We start from the raw sequence: 16,015 nt of genomic DNA, 5'->3' as shown, positions 1-16,015 counted from the left end.
CATCTATTTGGCAAAAGATTCAAGAGAATCTAAAGAGCATGAGTGAGAGATATAAGCGTGTGGCTGATAAGAGACGTGTGCTTGGTCCGGACCTGAATGTTGGTGATCTGGTGTGGTTGTCTACCAAGAATATCAAATTGAAGGTTCCCTCCTGGAAGTTGGGTCCTAGGTTTATTGGGCCTTACAAAATCCTGTCTGTCATCAATCCTGTTGCATACCGTCTTGATCTTCCTCAGACTTGGAAGATCCATAATGTTTTTCATAAGTCCTTATTGAAACCTTATGTTCAACCCATTGTACCCTCGCCTTTGCCTCCTCCTCCGATTATGGTTGATGGGAATCTTGAATTCCAGGTCTCTAGGATTGTGGATTCTCGTCTTGTCCGCGGTTCTCTTCAGTACCTTGTTCAGTGGGAGGGGTATGGTCCTGAGGAGAGGATGTGGGTCCCAGTGACGGACATTAAGGCCTCTCGTCTCATCAGGGCATTCCATAGGTCCCATCCTGAGAAGGTGGGCTCTGAGTGTCCGGAGTCCACTCGTAGAGGGAGGGGTACTGTCACAACCAGACAGCTGAGAAGCTCTGACAGAGGCCTTTCAGAACCTCCTCCTTGAATTTCTGTGTTGTGGTATTCAGCTCCTCCTCTCGTCAGCCTCTCTCAGCTGTCATGTCTTAATTGCTTCCCTTTAAATGCCTCCTCAGAATGCTTTTCTGAGCGGCTTATATTTCCTCCTGGAGTGTGTGTGCACGCTGATCTGTCCTCCTCTTTGCTTCAAAGCTAAGTGTACTTTTATATGTTTATATCTGTTTGCTGGATCCCAGATGACCCTGACTCCCTCCGTGTCTTGTGTAGGGAGCCGGTGGTCGTGTCCCCTCACTATTGTAGGGTGCTCAGGGCTTTATAGTCAAGGTTCGTGGATATGCAAACCTCCACCATTAGGATCTTTGCATAGGCTGAGCAGCCAGGGAAAGTGCCAGGTCTTCTGCAGGGGTCTCCCTTGGTTCCTTAGTTTTTGGATCCAGCGAGTCGTTTATACATGTTGCTTTGCCTTGTTACCTGTACACATTCCGTGACAAATAGCCAATAAAGGGTTTTCTATTGATTAATGCCTCTCGTACATCGTCTTATTATCTTTTAGGAGACACCTATTTAATTTCCCGTCAAAAAATGACTTGCTGGTTGAATAAAAGTAACTTTAAGTCAAAATTTAACAGGGGTATGAATAATTATGGGCAGCATTGTGTATCCTTGCTCGGTGTTGTAAATTAAGATATGTGGCTGTACTGAGCTGGCCAGAAGCGAAAGCATCAGAGGGTTCTCTACACCTTAACAAAAAGTATATTACTGAGGAAGGAACTATGGCGTCCCTGAGCTTTATACTAGAGCGATATACTAATATTACTAAGAATATACTGCCCTCCATTCAAGGCATTAAAATAGTGGATTACAGCATCCAGAGATTGGCGTCTGGAGATTTCACAGCGAGTGAAGTGCATGCGTAGTCACTTATAATAGATGACATGTATGAACACCCATTAGGGAATCAATGAGGATTCCAGTGTTCTTCAGAGTCTACACTTCCAACCTACATAGTTGCTTGCCGGGGCATAACTAGAAAATGATGGGTAGGATGGATTGAGAGAACCATCAGGGAGGGTGGGTGGTGGATCTTCCTAGATCCTTCAAGGAAGTGGAGGCTCCTAGTAGAAAGTATAGACACTGCTGTGAAGCCCTGCTCCTGCTAATGGAAGCTCCGAGGTGCGGAACACTGAGTGATTGCTGTGCTACTGCTTCTGGAAAAGAGAAGGCGTCTAAAGTGATGAACATGGAGAGAAATATTGCACAGGAGACGGCATTACTAGGCAATATGTCATTTAGTAACACAAGTAAATTCTACTTGCCCGACATTTGCTGTACATATGCCGCCGTGATTGCATTCGAACGTGATGGCATGATGAAAAAAGATAATTGTATTAAAGGAAATTTCCATGGTTCCAATGGTTTAATAACTTGGATGCGTAAACCCAGCAGTATAGTAAATCCTGACTATACCCATCATCCGGTGAAGAAGATGAACGTGTTATCTGTGTGAAGGGATTGTCTGGTTTGGAAGACTCCTTTATACTGAGGTTAAACGCATAGATGCAATGGCAGCTAAATAAAAAAAAGAGAACTATCTTACGCCAGTCTACTCGGTGCGGGGCCTTCAGGCTGCTGTGATGAACCTCGCAGGTAAAAGTGTCGCCTTTCTGAATCTCTGTCTCCAGCATCACCAGAATCTGGTAAGACCAATCACCATTATGATAGGGCTCTGTAGACTGAACCAGCTCGGTCTCCTCCTGGCCGTTCCGGTACCATTTCACCTCAATGTCAGATGGGTAGAAGCCAAACACATTACATATCAGCATGTGCTGCTTTGTATGTGACTCTTCATACTGATTCATCAAGGATATTTTGATCGATGGTTCAACTGGTAATGAATGCATTAAATAAAGTTAATGAATAATCTCATTAAATCAAGGAATAGTACATTTAATATTCATATCCTTCAACCAGAGAAAGAAAAGAAAAAACACAAGAGCAGTAAATCTAGTCCTCACCACCGAAGGGACCACCAAGATCTACACATAATTATATACTATGACTTGACTGTAGAATAGGTCATCACCTACATCAATCACAGCGAACATGACTTGGATGAGACTCCACTTTTCACACTCACTCTTAGGGTCCATTCCCACGGTGGATTATGACGTGTATGCCGCGGCAGAAACTGACGCACTGGTTCACTTTAGAGGCTGCTGATATCTGTCGTGACTTTAAATCACCGGCCCCCAAACTGCAGCTCTGCCTCCAATTGAAAACAATGGAAAGCAGACACCACCGGATTGCAGGCGGAATTTTAGCACAGTTTCTACACCAAATTTCTGCTGTGTGAATAGGCCCTTACAGAAATACTCCGAACACGGCTACAACTGAGTTACGTGCACCACAAAAACAAAACACTCATCCACATAAAATGCTACTACCACTATAAAAAAGTGAAATAAAAAAGTAGAGAAGTTGTATCTGTCCTTGTTCTCCCTAAAATCCTTATGCTGCGATTTCTCAATATATATATGGCTATTACTCTGTTTGGTTCAGTAGTTCTATAAAAAAAACTGACTTTTATATTATGCAAATTACCTCTCTAGCAGCCGCATCCTCCATTCATAATGACGCCCCCTCCTCATGTTGATTGACAGGGCCAGCGGACGCGCTCGTCCTCTGACTGGCCCTGTCTGCGTTTTAAATCTCACGCCGGTCTTCAGTTGGCGCAGGCACACCGAGTGGAGGACGCTCGCTCGGCCGCTCCATCCTCAAGTGCGCCTGCGCCGGGTGTACATGTGATGTCATCGGCGCAGGCGGACTGAGGATGGAGCGGCCGAGTGAGCGTGAACTGAAGGCCGGCGCGAGATTTAAAACGCAGACAGGGCCAGTCAGAGGACGAGCGCGTCCGCTGGCCCTGTCAATCAGCATGAGGAGGGGGCGTCATTATGAATGGAGGATGCGGCTGCTAGAGAGGTAATTTGCATAATATAAAAGTCAGTTTTTTTTATAGAACTACTGAACCAAACAGAGTAATAGCCATATATATATTGAGAAATCGCAGCATAAGGATTTTAGGGAGACCAAAAAAAATATGAGTTTAGTGGAGTGACAGAAGCCCTTTAATACAGGGAGATTCATTTGAAAGAGGCCTGAATATTCTGTAATGACTCTCACTAGGACGAAGCAATCTGATGGAAACCATGTGCAATGTGCTCCTCAGTATATGGAGCTGCGAACAAGCCGGGATGCGTACAAGGTTACTTTCAGCAAGATGGAGCAACGTGTCACACATCAGCAAGGAGCATGGCAGAAATAGGGACTTTTCGGCAAAACAGGGTAATTTCTAAGGAGCTTTGGTCCCCACGGTTGCCGGATCTGACACCACCAGACTTCTTCCTTTGGGGTTTGCTCAAAGAACGTCTATCGAAACAAGCCTTGCTCTCTGTGGAAGATTTGAAGGAAAGTCTGCAACGTGAAATTGCTGTTATTCCCCTCGATATGCCTGTCTATACATTCAGAAACATGGAGCGCCATGTCGAAATATGAGTCCACATAAAGGTACGGAGGGATCAGCAACCTTCAGAACTCCAGCTGCTGTGAAACTACAACTCCCAGCATGCAAACATACTCTACTGTTCTAACTCCCATAGACGAGAATAAAGCATTCTGGGAGTTGTAGTTTCTGAATAGCTGGAGTGTCGGAGGATGCTGATCCCTGGTGTATATTATTATTATGTCTCCTCCTGTATATACTACATGTAATATGTGCTGTATAATACAGTATATACAGGGTCTCACCTCCCCGGTCACCAGTGATACTGTGTATATTATTATTATGTCTCCTCCTGTATATACTACATGTAATATGTGCTGTATAATACAGTATATACAGGGTCTCACCTCCCCGGTCACCAGTGATACTGTGTATATTATTATTATGTCTCCTCCTGTATATACTACATGTAATATGTGCTGTATAATACAGTATATACAGGGTCTCACCTCTCCGGTCACCAGTGATACTGTGCATATTATTATTATGTCTCCTCCTGTATATACCACATGTAATATGTGCTGTATAATACAGTATATACAGGGTCTCACCTCTCCGGTCACCAGTGATACTGTGTATATTATTATTATGTCTCCTCCTGTATATACTACATGTAATATGTGCTGTATAATACAGTATATACAGGGTCTCACCTCTCCGGTCACCAGTGATACTGTGTATATTATTATTATGTCTCCTCCTGTATATACCACATGTAATATGTGCTGTATAATACAGTATATACAGGGTCTCACCTCTCCGGTCACCAGTGATACTGTGCATATTATTATTATGTCTCCTCCTGTATATACCACATGTAATATGTGCTGTATAATACAGTATATACAGGGTCTCACCTCTCCGGTCACCAGTGATACTGTGTATATTATTATTATGTCTCCTCCTGTATATACTACATGTAATATGTGCTGTATAATACAGTATATACAGGGTCTCACCTCTCCGGTCACCAGTGATACTGTGTATATTATTATTATGTCTCCTCCTGTATATACCACATGTAATATGTGCTGTATAATACAGTATATACAGGGTCTCACCTCTCCGGTCACCAGTGATACTGTGTATATTATTATTATGTCTCCTCCTGTATATACTACATGTAATATGTGCTGTATAATACAGTATATACAGGGTCTCACCTCTCCGGTCACCAGTGATACTGTGTATATTATTATTATGTCTCCTCCTGTATATACTACATGTAATATGTGCTGTATAATACAGTATATACAGGGTCTCACCTCTCCGGTCACCAGTGATACTGTGTATATTATTATTATGTCTCCTCCTGTATATACCACATGTAATATGTGCTGTATAATACAGTATATACAGGGTCTCACCTCTCCGGTCACCAGTGATACTGTGTATATTATTATTATGTCTCCTCCTGTATATACTACATGTAATATGTGCTGTATAATACAGTATATACAGGGTCTCACCTCCCCGGTCACCAGTGATACTGTGTATATTGTTATTATGTCTCCTCCTGTATATACTACATGTAATATGTGCTGTATAATACAGTATATACAGGGTCTCACCTCTCCGGTCACCAGTGATACTGTGTATATTATTATTATGTCTCCTCCTGTATATACTACATGTAATATGTGCTGTATAATACAGTATATACAGGGGTCTCACCTCCCCGGTCACCAGTGATACTGTGTATATTATTATTATGTCTCCTCCTGTATATTCTACATGTAATATGTGCTGTATAATACAGTATATACAGGGTCTCACCTCTCCGGACACCAGTGATACTGTGTATATTATTATTATGTCTCCTCCTGTATATACTACATGTAATATGTGTTGTATAATACAGTATATACAGGGGTCTCACCTCTCCGGTCACCAGTGATACTGTGTATATTATTATTATGTCTCCTCCTGTATATACTACATGTAATATGTGCTGTATAATACAGTATATACAGGGTCTCACCTCTCCGGTCACCAGTGATACTGTGTATATTATTATTATGTCTCCTCCTGTATACTACATGTAATATGTGCTGTATAATACAGTATACACAGGGTCTCACCTCCCCGGTCACCAGTGATACTGTGTATATTATTATTATGTCTCCTCCTGTATATACTACATGTAATATGTGCTGTATAATACAGTGTATACAGGGTCTCACCTCTCCGGTCACCAGTGATACTGTGTATATTATTATTATGTCTCCCCCTGTATATACTACATGCAATATGTGCTGTATAATACAGTATATACAGGGTCTCACCTCTCCGGTCACCAGTGATACTGTGTATATTATTATTATGTCTCCTCCTGTGTATACTACATGTAATATGTGCTGTATAATACAGTATATACAGGGTCTCACCTCTCCGGTCACCAGTGCTACTGTGTATATTATTGTTATTATGTCTCCTCCTGTATATACTACATGTAATATGTGCTGTATAATACAGTATATACAGGGTCTCACCTCTCCGGTCAGAAGTGATACTGTGTATATTATTATTACGTCTCCTCCTGTATATACTACATGTAATATGTGCTGTATAATACAGTATATACAGGGTCTCACCTCTCCGGTCACCAGTGATACTGTGTATATTATTATTACGTCTCCTCCTGTATATACTACATGTAATATGTGCTGTATAATACAGTATATACAGGGTCTCACCTCTCCGGTCACCAGTGATACTGTGTATATTGTTATTATGTCTCCTCCTGTATATACTACATGTAATATGTGCTGTATAATACAGTATATACAGGGTCTCACCTCTCCGGTCACCAGTGATACTGTGTATATTATTATTATGTCTCCTCCTGTATATACTACATGTAATATGTGCTGTATAATACAGTATATACAGGGTCTCACCTCTCCGGTCACCAGTGATACTGTGTATATTATTATTATGTCTTCTCCTGTATATACTACATGTAATATGTGCTGTATAATACAGTATATACAGGGTCTCACCTCTCCGGTCACCAGTGATACTGTGTATATTATTATTATGTCTCCTCCTGTATATACTACATGTAATATGTGCTGTATAATACAGTATATACAGGGTCTCACCTCTCCGGTCACCAGTGATACTGTGTATATTATTATTATGTCTCCTCCTGTATATACTACATGTAATATGTGCTATATAATACAGTATATACAGGGTCTCACCTCTCCGGTCACCAGTGATACTGTGTATATTATTATTATGTCTCCTCCTGTATATACTACATGTAATATGTGCTGTATAATACAGTATATACAGGGTCTCACCTCTCCGGTCACCAGTGATACTGTGTATATTATTATTATGTCTCCTCCTGTATATACTACATGTAATATGTGCTGTATAATACAGTATATACAGGGGTCTCACCTCTCCGGTCACCAGTGATACTGTGTATATTATTATTATGTCTCCTCCTGTATATACTACATGTAATATGTGCTGTATAATACAGTATATACAGGGGTCTCACCTCCCCGGTCACCAGTGATACTGTGTATATTATTATTATGTCTCCTCCTGTATATTCTACATGTAATATGTGCTGTATAATACAGTATATACAGGGTCTCACCTCTCCGGACACCAGTGATACTGTGTATATTATTATTATGTCTCCCCCTGTATATACTACATGTAATATGTGCTGTATAATACAGTATATACAGGGTCTCACCTCTCCGGACACCAGTGATACTGTGTATATTATTATTATGTCTCCTCCTGTATATACTACATGTAATATGTGCTGTATAATACAGTATACACAGGGTCTCACCTCCCCGGTCACCAGTGATACTGTGTATATTATTATTATGTCTCCTCCTGTATATACTACATGTAATATGTGCTGTATAATACAGTATATACAGGATCTCACCTCTCCGGTCACCAGTGATACTGTGTATATTATTATTATGTCTCCTCCTGTATATACTACATGTAATATGTGCTGTATAATACAGTATATACAGGGTCTCACCTCTCCGGTCACCAGTGATACTGTGTATATTATTATTATGTCTCCTCCTGTATAAACTACATGTAATATGTGCTGTATAATACAGTGTATACAGGGTCTCACCTCTTCGGTCACCAGTGATACTGTGTATATTATTATTATGTCTCCTCCTGTGTATACTACATGTAATATGTGCTGTATAATACAGTATATACAGGGTCTCACCTCTCCGGTCACCAGTGATACTGTGTATATTATTGTTATTATGTCTCCTCCTGTATATACTACATGTAATATGTGCTGTATAATACAGTATATACAGGGTCTCACCTCTCCGGTCACCAGTGATACTGTGTATATTATTATTATGTCTCCTCCTGTATATACTACATGTAATATGTGCTGTATAATACAGTATATACAGGGTCTCACCTCTCCGGTCACCAGTGATACTGTGTATATTATTATTATGTCTCCTCCTGTATATACTACATGTAATATGTGCTGTATAATACAGTATATACAGGGTCTCACCTCTCCGGTCACCAGTGATACTGTGTATATTATTATTATGTCTCCTCCTGTATATACTACATGTAATATGTGCTGTATAATACAGTATATACAGGGTCTCACCTCTCCGGTCACCAGTGATACTGTGTATATTATTATTATGTCTCCTCCTGTATATACTACATGTAATATGTGCTGTATAATACAGTATATACAGGGGTCTCACCTCTCCGGTCACCAGTGATACTGTGTATATTATTATTATGTCTCCTCCTGTATATACTACATGTAATATGTGCTGTATAATACAGTATATACAGGGGTCTCACCTCCCCGGTCACCAGTGATACTGTGTATATTATTATTATTATGTCTCCTCCTGTATATTCTACATGTAATATGTGCTGTATAATACAGTGTATACAGGGTCTCACCTCTCCGGTCACCAGTGATACTGTGTATATTATTATTATGTCTCCTCCTGTATATACTACATGTAATATGTGCTGTATAATACAGTATAGACAGGGTCTCACCTCTCCGGTCACCAGTGATACTGTGTATATTATTATTATGTCTCCCCCTGTATATACTACATGTAATATGTGCTGTATAATACAGTATATACAGGGTCTCACCTCTCCGGACACCAGTGATACTGTGTATATTATTATTATGTCTCCTCCTGTATATACTACATGTAATATGTGTTGTATAATACAGTATATACAGGGGTCTCACCTCTCCGATCACCAGTGATACTGTGTATATTATTATTATGTCTCCTCCTGTATATACTACATGTAATATGTGCTGTATAATACAGTATATACAGGGTCTCACCTCTCCGGTCACCAGTGATACTGTGTATATTATTATTATGTCTCCCCCTGTATATACTACATGTAATATGTGCTGTATAATACAGTATATACAGGGTCTCACCTCTCCGGACACCAGTGATACTGTGTATATTATTATTATGTCTCCTCCTGTATATACTACATGTAATATGTGTTGTATAATACAGTATATACAGGGGTCTCACCTCTCCGGTCACCAGTGATACTGTGTATATTATTATTATATCTCCTCCTGTATATACTACATGTAATATGTGCTGTATAATACAGTATATACAGGGGTCTCACCTCCCCGGTCACCAGTGATACTGTGTATATTATTATTATGTCTCCCCCTGTATATACTACATGCAATATGTGCTGTATAATACAGTATATACAGGGTTTCACCTCTCCGGTCACCAGTGATACTGTGTATATTATTATTATGTCTCCTCCTGTGTATACTACATGTAATATGTGCTGTATAATACAGTATATACAGGGTCTCACCTCCCCGGTCACCAGTGATACTGTGTATATTATTATTATGTCTCCTCCTGTATATACTACATGTAATATGTGCTGTATAATACAGTATATACAGGGTCTCCCCTCTCCGGTCACCAGTGATACTGTGTATATTATTATTATGTCTCCCCCTGTATATACTACATGTAATATGTGCTGTATAATACAGTATATACAGGGTCTCACCTCTCCGGTCACCAGTGATACTGTGTATATTATTATTATGTCTCCTCCTGTATATACTACATGTAATATGTGCTGTATAATACAGTGTATACAGGGTCTCACCTCTCCGGTCACCAGTGATACTGTGTATATTATTATTATTATGTCTCCCCCTGTATATACTACATGTAATATGTGCTGTATAATACAGTATATACAGGGTCTCACCTCTCCGGTCACCAGTGATACTGTGTATATTATTATTATGTCTCCTCCTGTATATACTACATGTAATATGTGCTGTATAATACAGTATATACAGGGTCTCACCTCTCCGGTCACCAGTGATACTGTGTATATTATTATTATGTCTCCTCCTGTATATACTACATGTAATATGTGCTGTATAATACAGTGTATACAGGGTCTCACCTCTCCGGTCACCAGTGATACTGTGTATATTATTATTATGTCTCCTCCTGTATATACTACATGTAATATGTGCTGTATAATACAGTATATACAGGGTCTCACCTCCCCGGTCACCAGTGATACTGTGTATATTATGTCTCCTCCTGTATATACTACATGTAATATGTGCTGTATAATACAGTATATACAGGGTCTCATCTCTCCGGTCACCAGTGATACTGAGTATATTATTATTATGTCTCCTCCTGTATATACTACATGTAATATGTGCTGTATAATGCAGTATATACACGGTCTCACCTCTCCGGTCTGTTACTCCTATAGCTGTAGCTGTGCCATAGTTGGGTTTACAGTATGTCTCCACTGAGCTCTTCTCGTCTTCTATGAAATCCTTATCCTTGTTCCATGCTTCTGCATCCGGTTTCCCGAACTCAGTCTTAGCTATGAAACGTCCTTCTTTGCTGTCAAAGTAAACGAACTCCTCCTGATTGTAGAAACATCTGCGCAGATACCGCACCTGCTGCGTCCCGTTCAGAAAGTGACAATTCAAGGTTGCTGCTAGTACGAAATCTCTGACATCTGTGGATGAGAGGAGATGAGAGGTCATGTGTGTTAAGACCGCCTCGTGCTCAGTGACTGGGGTCACACATGGAATCAACGATCACAGACACCTGAGGCCGGCAGTGCTGCAGAACAGCCAGGAGCAGAGAGTGGGCGGACACCGGACAGTCAGCAGTGACCGCGCCTCAGAAGCCGGCGAGCAGCGCTCCCTCTAGTGGCCGACTGGCCGTTTAATAATCATAATGACAAGCATTCTACATCTGAAAAGCATGAATTCTTCTTGGACTGATCAGCAGCAAGTGTTATCTGTTTAGTTAATATTTATATCGAAAACTGAGATTCGAATATCAATAAGTGAAAATATTTACCTGCAGTTTGGTGGTGAAAGTGCTAACAATGTCTCTGTGAAATGTATGTAGTTCCCAGGGCCTGTGACAAACATAAAAAGGACTGAGATACACCCTCCTCTCATCTGTGCTGCCCTTCCTGAATCTAGTTCCCTACACACAACCTCACGTTTATCTGAGTGCTGTCTCTGTATCTGTTTGCAGACAGAACTCTGACCTGTTTATGTCTTTGCCGCCATGCACACATCTGTATTTTTTGCGGATCTGTGTGACTGTTAAATGATAAAACACGGCCTATTCTGCTCTGTATTGTGTGCAAGAAAAGTAATTTCTATTGCTGGGAGTAAGAAAAGTGTGGAATGCGCACAGGCGGCGCCCATATTTTCCAGAGACGCTGCGCTGAGTTAGGGGAGCGCCTTCACACCTTGCAGAATGTTCCTTTAACAAAATCCACACCATAAAGACCTTCCCCGTGTTGTTGCAGATTTCCTGGAGCTGAATGTCTGTATTCACTTCACTGGAGATGTAATCAGCACAGAAATTAACATTATTCACACACAATATCCACAGCATAATCCGCAAAAAAATAACAAAAAAAATGCAACTTTGAAAAATCTGCACCAGTGGATTTTGTTGAGAAAAATTCTGCAACGTGTGAAGGCAGCCGTACAGACATGGACAGCACCAGGCGTCTGCTCTCAATGTCAGAGACCTAAATAGTGAGCAGCAGCCCATTCCAGCACCTAGAACAGGCATTTTCCGTATTCTTTAGTAGTTGTGATACGTTATTTTTCTCTCAGCACCCAATCCCCATCATAAACCTGCAGACAGTCCATGCACTGTATGCTAATGTATAACTAGCGCTCCTAAGCTTGGCGTCTGATGGAGAAGACTCCTAGGTGCTTCAGTGCACAGATAGTTTGCAGGTTTACTGCAGGGTAATGCAAGCGAGTAAAGAGATAAAAATTATAAGGGGCATTTCTTAAAGAGGACCTTTCATCGGTCCAAACATTGTGAACTAAGTATCCTGACATATATAGCGGCGCCCAAGGCTCTCACTCCACTTACTATTATCCCTGGGCGCCGCTCCGTTCTGCCGTTATGTCCGCCGGTATGTTCGGGGACTTGGTTATAGTAGGCGGAGTCTGCCCTTGTTCTGCTGGGCGTCTCCTTCTCCTAGGCTGTAGCGCTGGCCAATCACAGCGCACGGCTCACAGCCTGGGAGAAAAAACCTCAGAGGTTGTGAGCTCTGCAATGCGATTGGCCAGCGCTACAGCCTAGGAAAAGGAGACGCCCAGCAGAACAAGGGCAGACTCCGCCTACCATAACCAAGTCCCCGAACATACCAGAGGACATAACGGGAGAACGGAGCGGCGCCCAGGGATAATAGTAAGTGCAAGGAGATCCCCGGGCGCCGCTGTATATGTCATGATACTTAGTTCACAATGTTTGGACCGATGAAAGGTCCTCTTTAAGACCAGCATTTTGGATGCCGGTCTCAAGTCCCTCTGTGCTGCTGGAGGAAATGCCACAGTTAGATAGAGGCACAGGCCACTACATAAGTTTGCCGCTTTGTCTTGCAGGCCATGTGACAGACTGGATAGGTCATCAGTATCTTATCTGTGGGGGTATGACACCCAGGACCCCCACGATCAGCTGTTTCAGAAGGCACCGGCACTCACAATAACGCTGCGTCCTTCTCTCAGCTTTTCCTAGGCCATATGATGTCACATTCATTGGTCACGTGACCTAGGAGCAGCTCAGCTCCATTGAAGTGAATGGGGCTGAGATGCAATACCAAGCACAGCCACTATACAATGTACGGCGCTGTGCTTGGTGAGCTGCGACTGCCGATGCCTTCTCAAACAGCTGATCAGCGGGGTCCCTGGTGTCGGACCCTCACCAATCAGATACTGATGACTTATCCAGAGCAATTTTCAGGTGCTTTTGTCCCCTATAGAGAAATCTAACGTCATTGACCCAAAAGACACACCTGAAGGGTGAAAAAAACCACCTGATTGTCTATTTGGAAGTAGCTGGGAACTGGAAGATGGAGAAATGAGAGGAAACATGCAGGGCCGGAGCAGCCGCTACAGTATCTCACACGTCAGTCCACCCCTCACATTTTTGTAAATATTTTCTTCTATCTTTTCATGGGACAGCACTGGATATCTGACACTTAATACAATGTATAGCAGTCAGTCTACAGCTTGTATAACAGTGTAAATTTGGTGCCCTCAAAATAACTCAACACAACCATTAATGTCTAAACCACTGGCCACTAAGTGAAAATGGCCAAATTGTGCCCAAAGTGTCAATATTTTATGTGGCCACCATTATTTTCCAGCACTGTCTTAACTCTCTTGGACATGGAGTTCACTAGAGCTTCACAGGTTGCCACTGGAATCCTCTTCCGCTTGAGGATGCCCCACAGATGCTCAATAGGGTTTAGGTCTGGAGACATGCTTGGCCAGTCCAGCAATAATGTTTTGTGTCACCATTTTCTGAGACCCATATTTTTTTATTTTCTGGAGATGGTCTTGTATAAGGGCTTCTTTTTTTGTGGGATGAGTTGATGCTTTCACTGGTACCATTTGGGGGTATTTTTTTTATGCTTGACATTATGATTTTTGTGATATTTTGTAAAGTTGATGTGGATGCAGTGATACCTAACAGGTCTATTTTTTTAGTAAATTGCTTGAGGAGGAAAGGGCACTTTTTCAACTTGAAACTTTAACCTTACACTACCTGTCTGGGCTCCAGTGGCACAATCCTCTGCATCGGCACAGCTCCACCGGTAGAGACGTGCCGCAGAACCATATTCCCTGGTAAGGCGACCGCATCCTTGGTGACAGGATACAACGCTCTGCTTCTCCCCACAGCGGACTTGTGCTGGGGGAGATTAGCAGTGGGATGATTGCTCAGCTGATCTAGTCCTGTGTGCTAGTGTTTCTAAAAAATGGAGTGCTGAGTCATGGACCTATTAGATTTAAATCCCTTCCTGGCCCTATACCAGTGCCAGTGATAGTCTTTGTTGGCTCTAGATCGTTCCCTTGTTCCTGGTACATGTATTCATATTTGTTCCCAGTGTTCCTGACCCTGGCTTGTATTCTGACCACTCTCTGTCCCACATTTTGGACTGCGTAGCCCATCTGGTTCTGATCCATTTCATACGAGACTTCTTTTCTGTTGTCCGTGTTGTGTGTCTTGTTTGTCCTGCAACTATACTAGTGTAGGGACTGTCGTCCAGTTGAGTTTAGGGCTTACACTGCAAGTAGGTAGGGAAAGCAGGCTGGGACTCACTGTCCTCGTTTGTCCCTACCTACAGTCATTACAGTACTGCATGGAAACTGTTAGTTTCACACTGGCAGTTGTATGGGCCTCATAGACTTCCATTGCATGGCAACCATCTGCACTCCGTGATCGCAGCTGATGAGTTAAGAAAGGTAGCCTCCTCACTCTGTTTACACCTTACGTGCTGCGGTCAACATTGGTCAAAGTGTCTAAGGGGTTAATTCACCAGCATCTGAGTTTGCCAGTGGATACAGAAGGGGCCTGGCTGAACCAGCCAGAACCCTGTGCTGATCAAGCGAGCACAGCTCCTGTGCCCACACGATCAGTGCGTCGTACAGGCAGGAACTCACAACAAACAAAAACATTGCACATAAAATTAACATCCAAGCAGAGGTTTACAAACAAACAAAAAAATGTAAAAATAATATATTAAAGAGGTTGTCCGGCCATGTACATTGATATCGTCAGGATTGGTCACCTATATCTGATCAGTGGGGGTCCGACACCAGGCTGATCAGCTGTTTGACGAGGAGGCGGCGCTCCATGTGAGGGCTACTTCCTCGTCTTTACACTAATACTTGCTCCATTCACTTGAACCGGATATTGATGACCTATCCTGATGATAGTTCATCAATATATATGCCTGGACAACCCCACTAAGGTGTAAAAGTTCATACACTGCCTGTCCAAAAAAAAAGTCACTACCTGGATTTAACTAAGCAAATAGTTATGAGCCTCCTATTGGATAATTACTGCATGGGCGATTATCTTTCAGCTGGCAACAAGTTATTTAACCCCATCTGGTGCAATGAGTTGCTTCTCATTTCTTAAACAACCATGTCGAAAGACACATCTCGTGGTCGTGGATAAGATGTTAGTTTGTTTGAGAAGGGTCAAATCATTGGCATGCATCAAGCAGAGAAAACATCTAAGGAGATTGCAGAAACTACTGAAATTGGGTTAAGAACTGTCCAACGCATTATTGAAAACTGGAAGGATAGTGGGGACCCATCGTATTCGAGGAAGAAATGTGGCAGGAAAAAAATCCTGAATGATAGTGATCAGCGATCACTCAAACGTTTGGTGAAATTAAATCGAAGAAAAACAACAGTATAACTCAGGGCTATGTTTAATGGTGAAAGAAAGAGCATTTCCACACGCACAATGCGAAGAAAACCACTAATC

The 16,015-nt window shown here is 41.9% G+C and overlaps 1 protein-coding gene across 1 annotated transcript in view; it reads right to left on the bottom strand.

The window, feature by feature from the left end:
• The window catches only part of LOC122919385 (H-2 class II histocompatibility antigen, E-S beta chain-like), a 43,406-nt gene that overhangs the window by 13,572 nt on the left and 13,819 nt on the right, over positions 1-16,015 (bottom strand). Inside the window, exons 2-3 of the mRNA XM_044268382.1 lie at positions 10,929-11,207; positions 2,181-2,468 (exon numbers count right to left, since the gene is read on the bottom strand). Coding sequence (XP_044124317.1) covers positions 2,181-2,468; positions 10,929-11,207 — 567 coding nt within the window. The remainder of the gene's footprint in view (positions 1-2,180; positions 2,469-10,928; positions 11,208-16,015) is intronic.

The sequence above is a fragment of the Bufo gargarizans genome, chromosome 9 (assembly GCF_014858855.1).
Source record: "Bufo gargarizans isolate SCDJY-AF-19 chromosome 9, ASM1485885v1, whole genome shotgun sequence".
In the NCBI taxonomy this organism is placed as follows: Eukaryota; Metazoa; Chordata; class Amphibia; order Anura; family Bufonidae; genus Bufo; species Bufo gargarizans.
The sequence above is the reverse complement of the archived record's forward strand: the minus strand, read 5'-3'. Positions and strand labels throughout refer to the sequence as shown.